At 43.6% G+C, this 10,140-nt stretch overlaps 1 protein-coding gene across 1 annotated transcript in view; it reads left to right on the top strand.

Moving 5' to 3' along the window:
- Positions 1–2,069: 2,069 nt before the first annotated feature.
- The window catches only part of DGKD (diacylglycerol kinase, delta 130kDa), a 42,794-nt gene continuing 34,723 nt past the window's right edge, over positions 2,070–10,140 (top strand). Inside the window, exons 1-2 of the mRNA XM_009886521.1 lie at positions 2,070–2,174; positions 2,994–3,074. Coding sequence (XP_009884823.1) covers positions 2,082–2,174; positions 2,994–3,074 — 174 coding nt within the window. The 5' untranslated portion in view covers positions 2,070–2,081. The remainder of the gene's footprint in view (positions 2,175–2,993; positions 3,075–10,140) is intronic.

Genomic DNA, 10,140 nt, shown 5'->3' with positions numbered 1-10,140 from the left:
TCCTAGATGCCTTATGGCTTCTTAGAGTGAATTCCTACTGCTGTGTTCCTGTCGTGACTTGTGGAAAATGGGTTCCAAGGTGTCTTTCAGCAACTGCTTCAGAGCTGTGGGGAGCTGGTGAGGCAGCCAGCCATTTTTTGGTACAAGCTTAGTCTTCGATCGTGCATTTTCATTATCTGTTTTCATTCTGCTGAAAGTACCGTGGAGTTTGATGATTCCTGATTGAACCAGGCACACTAAGTTGGTGTTTGCCTGAGCACTGACAGGTATTTCTGCCAGTGTGCAGGTGGCTTTGTGAAACAGAGCACTGGGAAATAGTGAAGTCTGGGGTTCGGTAGCCTCAGAGTCGGCCAGGTCCCAGGCTCCAAGGTAGATGATCTTTCTTTTGGAGGAGATAGGGGAGCTCTCACCCTTTTCTCTTTCCCAACGGACCGTATATAATGGTTCCTATGGCCAGCGGCTCTCTTTCAGATCTGGGGGTATGTGGGAACCTGCTCTTCCCCAGCTGATTTGTGAGTAGAGACATCACCAAGGTGGTCCAGGCGCCGTGATCTCTTGGGCCAGTTTGAGGATGGCTCAATCTGGTAAGAGAGGAGCATGTATTGTCAGACGGATGTTTCTTCTTATAGTCAGCGTTTTTTTTCCAAGTGCTTTTTGAGGAAACTTTGAGCTTGGCAAGGGCCAGTGTGTGTGGAAAGTATTAAAATCTGCAGCTGTTTCAAAAAGGAAAGACCCACATTAGAAATATATATAGCATTTTAAAAGCAAGTTTAGTGCCCTGGAAAGGATTTCTAAAATGAACTAAACCCTGTGGATCAGCAAGAGTATTTATTCTGTGCTCTGTAGTAGCCTGGCAGTGTACATGTAATACTGTGTTTCTAATTAATTGATACTCATCAGTGACCTGACTTTGTTACAGCTCTGAGTTACACTGAGACCTCTGGTATGTTAAAGCTGTGTCATTTTCCTGGCATCAAGATACAGAATAACCTGTCTTACAAGATTGTTGACTATTTGTTTCCTGTGGCTTAACTGTGTGTTTATCGCATTGGTCTCTCTTGGCAGGCGCTGGGTTCCTGGGGGCTGTTTCTTGGGGAGAGAAGTAGGTTCCTCGTGGTACTGAGGCATGACAGCACTGTTAACAGTTCCTGGGCAATATCTTCAGTCATTAATTTGGGGCTGAACCCTCAGCTCTGACTCTTCTGCCTTTTGTCTTTCTAAACTGCAGTTTTTGAGATTATTTTCATGTAGCTGTCAGCATTCAAAATCTCTTCTCAGCGAAGGAATCAAATGTATTTGTCGAGGTAGAATGAAGTGCATGTGGATTAAATACATACCTCTATGTATGCATAGTATGTGAGTGAGCATATGGGACTGTGTATGCTGGTATGTCAATCTAGTTATAAAGCAGTTAAAGAAAAAAAAAAAAGGTCGTGTGCGTAGACAGTTTTGGCACTCCAGCCCTGGGAAATGGCAGGCAGCCAGAGAGTACTGAGGCAGGGCCAAGACTATCTGAAGAATACCAAATGCTGAAGTTGGATATAGCTCCTTCTTTGCTCTAGTTTCCCTCTTCACCCTGTGGGCCTGCAGCTTGCCAGCTCTGTGCCAGGTAGATGCTGCTAATTTCACATGGCAGGGATGGAGATAGGGATGGATACACTGTGGTGTGTATGTGCTTGTCATCAAATGGCAATTAAATGAAAGGCACAATTACCCACAACTGAAATCTGACCTCAGCGAGTTTAACTGTTACGCTCCCCGAGTCATTGTTAGACTTTGAAATGCTCATTCAGTCTTAAGTTATTTATCTTCTTTGGTATCGTGGTAGGACTGGAGACAAGGATAAAACCGCACCCCAGTGTAGATTATGCATTGTGATAGTTTAATCTTGTTAAATTCACTTGCTTATGTGCAATGAATTTGTTAAGCACTTCCAGCAGAGGGCACTAAGATTATTGATCTTAAACTCCAGTCTTTTTTGGTATGGGTGTATAGTGGGAGTGCATAAAAGATGCCTGTAAATAAAACGTATGTTTCACCCCTCTCCCCTCTTTGTGTTGTAGACTATCATAAAAGAGGGGATGCTGATGAAACAGACCAGCTCCTTCCAGCGCTGGAAGAGACGATATTTTAAGCTGCGAGGACGAACGCTCTACTATGCAAAAACTGCTAAGGTAAGGTCTTGGCAATATGTACGAGTCCAAGGGAAGAAAGTCAGTGGTGGAGTTTTTGGAGGCAGATGGGTGTCTGTGAGAAGGCAGCCCTCAGTAGAGAAAAGAGCACACGCTCTGAAAGCACCTGTCTTCAGGTTTTGTAGCTGCTAGAAGATCCCTGTGTTTTGCCTCATACTTGGAAATCCTTGGTTTTGAAGTGAAGCATCATGTGGACCTGTGATACTGTTTTTTACTTATTTTTTTCCCCTTGGTGCATTTTAGTAGGGAATGGGCTCTGAATCAATACAAGTTGAAAAAGAAGGGAGAAGATATGAATGAAAAGAGGAAATGGAGGAGATAAGCAAGGCTAGAATTTACCAAATCAGAGCTGCCGTGTATCTGGTTTAGTACATTGATAGTCAACTAGATAAATCTGTCTCCTTTCACAAGAACAAAGCCTATAATTATTTTTTTTTAAATGATCCCTTAATAAAAATAAAGTCATCATGTTCACTGACTGAAGACAGGCAAGTGCAAGCCCCAGTGTATGGAACATGTATGTAGACTTCCGAATCCTTCATGTTGTTGGTGCTGGGTCTTTCCTTCAAATCACAAAAGGCTGTGATGGGGTGTGCTACACAGACATGTATGTCCCTTTAGGTCTGCTGCTTATATCTGGGATTCACGTTGCACATGGCTCTGAGCAACCTGATTTAGTTGAAGATGTCTCTGCTCATTGGAAGGGGGTTGAACTAGATGGCCTTTAAAGGTCCCTTCCAATCCAAACGATTCTATGATTCTGTGAACAATTCATTGAGGCTTTGAATTTTTTCTTTCCAGTCCATTATTTTTGATGAGGTGGATCTGACCGATGCCAGTGTGGCAGAATCCAGCACTAAGAATGTCAACAACAGCTTCACGGTAGGATTTTTTGCATTGTTTTCTGTTCTTCTTGCATCTTTTCCCCCACATCCCTTCTCTTTTGCAGAGTTTAAAAACATCTGAACAATCTTCACAGCCTCCTTCACTAAAAAAAAAATAAAAAATCATAAACTTATTTTTCTTTGCAACATCAGAACTGATTTCCACATACAGGGGAAATACCTTGGGTTACTATGTATAGTGCTAAAACTTTGCATTCAGGGATTTTTTTTACCTATAAGCTAGGAGGGTTTGATAGAATCCATTTACACAGTGGGACAGAAAATTTTGTTCTGCTGAGGGAGTTAGGGGTGATGTTAAATGTTTATGTTGGAAATCTTCCTAAAGGAATTTAGTTTTCCCTTCAGGCCTTAAAACATGTAAACTTCTTTCTCTGACTTTATTTGTATGTGGCTGTATGTATGTTTATATATGCACACTATATATAGTGGCAAAGCAAAAGGAGGACAAAAAGAAGTTACACAGAAATAACTGGAATTGGTTTAGGATACTTTTTAGATGTGGAATACGTGCTAAATATTTGCAATCTGGAAATGTGGTGGTGTCAGTACTTCATTTTATCCAGGCTTAGTAACTGGGAGAAAAAATGATTATATTTCTGAGGGGCAGGTGTTCTGCAAGCTCCATTTTGGGGGAAACACCTGGTGTGCAGAAAAAAAGTCTTTAACAGCAGCCATGGAGGGCGAGTGTCGAGCAGCAGTGTGAACTTCAGAGTTGGCTAACAGCAGTAACCTCCGTACAGCCTCCGAAGGGCTCAAAAGGAAGGAGAGAGGAGGGTGTGGAGAAAGGGGGCGGTCTTGGTCTAAGGCAAGGTGAAGGGAGGAGCAATCCAGGTGGAGGGAGGAAGAGGAAGCTGATCCTGTAGGGTGGTGACCAAGACTGAGCAGCGTACCTTGCCGTGCAGCAGTAGTGACCCACTGCTTTAAACATCTAGCAAAGGATGTTTCTGTTACGTAGCTGTAAATTTTTGCTTTATCAGTACCTGTGCAAAGCAGCTGTGGTGCCCACCCTATGTCCAGATGAAACCCCAACACTTCCTCCAAGTTTGAAAACACTTTCTGCATTCATAATTGGATGAGTAGGAGGACATTTGGGTCTGATAGTAAATATTGATATCATGTGTCAGTGTGTGTGCACAGAGAGAAGAATATGGCAGTGATTTCAGTAGGGGATACATTTTCAAGAGTATGAAGTTATTTACCTATTAATAAAGCATTTTTTCTTGGGTCTTGCTTCAGTTTTCCCCCATGTAAATAAAGACTGATTTTTCAGGTAAGCAAATGTACTGCTACTGTTTTGCTTATTATTATAGTTGGGAGAGATCTAATCTCCATCAGGGACACGATGTGTAGGGCCAGGAGGAAATAGTGTGTTTGCTCTCTCAGATTGCCCCATCTGAGTCCAACAGTGAAGAGTTACTTCCATGACTATGGTATCGGGCTCTGCCAGTCCCTGCCTTCCCTAGGAGGTAAAGAGTATAGCATTGCTTTGAGGCTCCAGTAGCAGATACAGCTTGCGCTATCTCCAGCTGATCACTGTACCACAGGGCTCATCTTTCCTCTTAATTTCTATCTACTCTTTTGATTGATGGCTTACAGAGGGGTTTGACTATGGTTTACCATGAGCCTAGTCTTGCTGCTGTTTGGTCTGCCACATCACTGCCGTCAGTGCTTTCGATTCCTTGCAGTCTTGCCATTTGCTCTTGGTTTTCTTTGAGAGCACTGTTTCCCCCTCCACCGACCCAGCTCAATTCCTTTCTAAAATTCAGAGTTCTTTGATGCATTTTTTTTTTTTTCCTGTTTCAAATCAGCGGGACTCACTATTGAGTTTTTGTCCTAACCTGGAAATATCCAACATTTGTTGTACAGCAGAGACAGTTATTCTAGAGTTTTAGGTGTTCTAGTTTTCTTTTTGTTTCTGTGTTTTCTTCAATGGAGACTGGTAGTTTTGGATTTAATACAGAGTAGTTTCTTTCTGAGGAAACTCATCATCTTTCTAGGCATCTGTACTGCTTAATGTGTAGATTCTGAAGGTCAGGTTGCATGAATGACACTCCTGAGGTACTAACAAAGGAGACAGGAAACAAAAACACTAGATAAACCACTCGGAGGAGCAATGTGGATCCAAAGCAAGGAGGTAATAAGGGGTGACCAGTCAGAGGAGAGACTGGTGAAAGGGCAGTGAGGAGCACGGGGAGGCAGCACCATGAGAGAAGGAAACCAGAGCACAGAGCCAACAAAGATTATGTTGCATAAACAGAGGAATAAGGTTAAAAAATATAGCTGCCAGTAAACCTTTTACATGGGACATAAGTCAGACAGCTAGTTTGCTTGCTGCCAGTAGGCAGGAGAGTGAGAAAAGTGAGTATTAAGACACAGACCTCTTCCTCTAAAAAGAAGAGTGTGCAATACAGGTTCCACTGTTGTTTACTTAGTTAATCTTGCATAGATTTCTTCAGTAAATGTATCGTGTTTGCAATGGGGACAGTTTTCAGGACTGCTACCCAGAGTTGATGGATATGTGACTATAGCATGGGCTGGGAGCGTGTGACTAGGGGCATCTTTTAACTTAAGATGTTGTACAGCTCCATCCCCCGAGAGGTGTAAGGAAAAGCTTTATGTTTAGCTATTGTTCCTTTAGGTCAGGCAGTGTGGCTGCAGAGTTATTTAGCAGGAAGCCTCTGGGAACAAATCATGTAACAACCCCATGCCAGGTCTCTCTTCTCAGGAGGACTGTAGATGTAATATTTGCTGGTTCTGTCACATCTCTGCAACCTCTGTCCTTCGAAGTTGTCTGTCTACGAGGTAAATTCTTCTGGGATGTCTGGGCTGTGACTGGTTCTTTCCATGTACGATCCCTTAGTACCTGGTTTATAGATCCCTGACCAATGGATTTGGCTAGGGCTGCTGTCTTTCACAGGGCCTTGGAGAGGATCTGCTGTGGTGCAAACTCAATGATAACCATGTTGTCCTGGTACTTCAGACCCATTTATTTCAGAGAGTGGTCATCTTTTAGCCTGGATTCTTGCTGTCAGTGTGTCCCTACGTTTGTACTCCTTATGAAAGAGATCAGCAGCACTGGATGGTTGAGGTCAAAGCCTGACCCTAACTTCTGAGCAGAGCTTTCCTGGCCGTACCCTCAAAACCTCTTGTGATTTCTAAAAAGCAGATGATTTGGGATCACACTGGTACATTGGGTCTTCCCAGTGAAACTTCAGCTGTTTCCATGAACTGTTTTTTCTTGGACACTGCAATTTCACAGTAACTTGATTGGTTGATGTGCCTGTCTAAAGCATTAACCTGCAGTTACTCCAGGAGCATTAAAACAAAATACGTGATGAGGATGAGTTCCATACTTCAAACCTGGAATAGTTGTTTCTCTGGATCATGCCAGGAAGCCTGGGCTTTGGGGATAATTCTCCAAAGTGACTGCTTTACCCGTGTCGTGGACCTGAACCATCCAGTGTGCCCATTCTCCCCTACAAAGCCTGTAAGGTTTGGGGGAGCACCAGTTGCTCTATTGTCTATTGCTCAGGCCAGCACTTTGCCACCACGGCTGTCCCCCCCAGAGTCTTTGAAAGGACTTTGGGTCATCTCCTTAGGCCCATTTTTGTAAATGTTTGTGTGGTGAATAAATTCTTACTCCTCGGGTTGGTGTGTTGGCTGAAGATCTGCTCTTTTCTAGAAGCTGCCAACTGAATTGAGCCTACCGCCTTCAATGCAATTGGCACAGCCGATGGACTGATTCCTTATCAGTTCATTCACCCTTTCCTGCCTTGTGCAGGATTTGTATAAAGCTAAAGGGGGAAAAAAATCTCAAGTATCTGTTCTTTAATACTAATAAAAAATACCTGTCATCAACAGGAGAGGGCCCAGGAAGGACATCAGATCTTTCCAGGTATATATTTTGTGTTTTGATATGATTCTCACATGGTGTTTTTGTAAATGTTTTCCAGTTATTGCTAGCAAGTGGTGGTGTGGACTTTCACCCTCATTCACATAAGACATATTACAACATTCACTTCCCATCCCATCCCTTCTTATTCAGACCTTTGAGATCCCGTAGGAGAAAGCTCCTCTCTGTGGAGAGAGATGTGTGTAGTTTGGTTTCTTCTTTCTGACGCTTTAGTGGAAGTGAAGCTCCGTCAGAGCGTGGTGTTGAGTGCCAGGAGCCATGCTGTTGACCCCTCCTCCGTAGTTAAAGGCTTTTCACTGGAAGAGGTGGAGCTTGAACTCCTGAGCTCCTGTAAACCCTTTTCTGTTGGGAAGTACCTCTCAGCTCAGCCGCAGACAGGAAACAGCATATTATTACAGTCAGCGCCTGCCTCTCCACTTCACTGCCGTCAGAAGGAAACTTATCCCAGCTCCTCCTTAAGCAGACAGCTAATCAGCTTGTGGCCAATGGAACATAGCTCAGAAAGACTGACCACAGAGGAGGCTAATTCTATTAATTGCTTGTCAAGCAATCTGTTCAGGTTTTTTTTTCTGAGGGAGTAGTCTGCTCTGGACACTAGTTTAGAGGAAGATTGAACGTGAAAGGTAAGAGCAGGAGTCCGAGTTCTCTGGACTGAGCGTTGAGAAACATGGCACCTGTGCCAGCATAACAGATCAGCAGGAGCTCAGGTTCTTTGCAATAGGTTTGCTACAAGCTCTTACTGTTCAAGTGTTCTTTCCTCTGTGGATTTATGTAGATAAGTTCTCCAGAATCAGGGTAAAGGGAAATGTGCCTGCGGTGCTGTTGGAAGTGCTGCACCCATCAGTTAAGAAATCCTGTTTATTAGCTGATGATTCACCCTGACCAATGTCACAGGAGAGAGGAAGTATTGAGATTAGAGTAACACCTCTCTTTCAGAGCTCTTGCATGACTGGAGGCGACAATGGTTGTGCTAGCTTGAGGAACAGGGAGTTGCTGGTGCTCCTGAGTGAGAGCATGCTGTCATCTCTGAGAAGCAGTATGGATGTCATTCTCCAGCTGTACGGAAGCCTGAGGTGTGCTACAATTTTTTGTTACTACAATCTTGTTACTTAGTGCTGACTTTCTTCAGCAGCAAAGATGCCAGTTTCTGTCTTGTGAGGTTTTGTGAGACTGTCTGATCTCTTTCAGACTGTATTTTTTTGCTGTATTGTCCTAGGGCTTGTTGGGGCTGTGGAGAAATAGCATGAATCTTCATTTTGGGGTAATTAACCTTTCCTAAAAACACAGGGTAAAGTGCTTGAGCTTTAACAAAAGATAAAAGTACTGAGGGTGCTTTCTGATGGGCAGGGTATTGTTGTTGATGTCTGCAAATCCATTTCATAATGAAGTGAAAGTGCCTTTGCCTCTTCTGTGATTTTGTGTTAAGTAGAATTATTTGTATTGGTGCTTTTAAGTGAAAATACGTTCTCTGCAGAGTTTGGTTTTGAAAGAGTGAATAGAGCTGCTGAAACTACGTCGGGCAGCAAGTCTGCTGCTTGCGTCTAGCGCAGGAGCTGTGTGCCTGTAAGGCACTGTTGAAACAAGAGGAACCCAGATCAGAGGTTATTTGTGCTGGTTTGAAATACAAGCTTCGAGAAGGAGCATGTGACTTATTTTTATGAGGAGAAAGAATATAAGAACTTTTGTTACGAGCTGTTTGCAGAAAGTCAGACTTGGACTTCGAGCATGGGCTGATAGAGATCAGGGAAATTTGCGTGGTTTGACACTTACACAGATTCCCCAAACCTCAGCCCTTTGAAAAAGATGGGCTTGAATGTCTGCTGCGGGGAGTCAGTGGGCTGCCTAGCGAGGGAGGGGGGATCTTCCTCCCTTGCTTCCTCAGCGCGGGGGCGAGGGACCCAGAGGGAAGGCATCACCTCTCGGAAGCGGGCAAAAAGACTTCCTACTCTGGGGGCATAGTTAGTCAGGGGAGTCTCCAAGTGTCCTGGTTCCTCACCTTGCTTATTGTACAGTCATGGAATGCCTTGCGGAGGTATGGAAAAGGGAAAGATTAGAAAAGAAGGACTTTGTGAAAGGGATGATTCCTCCCTCCTTCTTTTTAAACTCTCTCCTCTAAATTGGACAAAGTTAGAGTGCACGTTGGAAAGTCTGGCTTTGCTGGGGGTTGTGTCTCTTCCACACCCATGTGTGTATACACGTTCAGGATTGTACACTCTCTGCTAGTGCTCTTACTCTGTTTACATTGGCAGCTGTCAGAATTTCCTTTATAAGCAAGTGAAAATATGAGTAGAGCCATGAATTGCCATGTCCAGAACTGCTCTGCTGTTCCCCCCCTCCCTTCATTAAGTGCAGTTCGGTCCCCATTTCCTGTCAGAACTGCTGCAGTTTCAAAATACTTTGCTATTTTAGTAGTTTGTAATCCAGACTTCAGGGCAGTTTTTTTCTGCTTGAGAAAAGGCCCTTTGGTAAACAGACCATTCTGAGTCACTGTTAGTCAGTGAAAATAGTCATTTAAAATCCTTTCATGTCAAGGATTTTTAGGACTCTTAATCCAGCCTTCTGCAGGAGCTGGTCGTTGTTCTGCTCGCACAAAAGAAGGAAAAATCTGGAGAAAAACCATCGAAGAGAAGATAAACATGGAAGAAGAGTTAGAGAGTCTGGAAGAAGTTGCTGTGGGTGGAGAGATCTGGCAATTGCTACTGTATGTTACAGAATGACCCCAAAATATGCTAGGAGTTTTTGAGAAAGATGAAGCTACTGTAAGAGAAAGAGGTCAGGCTGTGCTTTATGTATTTTACTGTGAGACAGGGTAGATAGAGAGCTGGAAAGTGAAGGCAACTGTTTGTGAAGAGCTTTTGTTTCTCTAAAGGGAAGTTTACTGCTTTGAAATTAGTCTCTGTTATTGCCCTTGTGCCTGAACACTAGGAGCTTTTGTTTGATAATCTCTTTGCTCTTTGTAACCTTCCTGTCTCGTTGGTGCTTTATCTACCTTCCTGAGCAAGACTGCAGATGCCAGCGTCTTCTCCCCCTCCCAGGTGAGGACAGAAAGGTAGAACAACCTATGATAAACAGGAGGTCATTTGAGAACGCGATGGGTTTAGGTTTACATAGGAGTTGCTTTAGAAGGAAA

The sequence above is a fragment of the Charadrius vociferus genome, unplaced genomic scaffold, assembly GCF_000708025.1.
Source record: "Charadrius vociferus isolate BGI_N301 unplaced genomic scaffold, ASM70802v2 scaffold1346, whole genome shotgun sequence".
Taxonomy (NCBI): Eukaryota; Metazoa; Chordata; class Aves; order Charadriiformes; family Charadriidae; genus Charadrius; species Charadrius vociferus.
The sequence above is the reverse complement of the archived record's forward strand: the minus strand, read 5'-3'. Positions and strand labels throughout refer to the sequence as shown.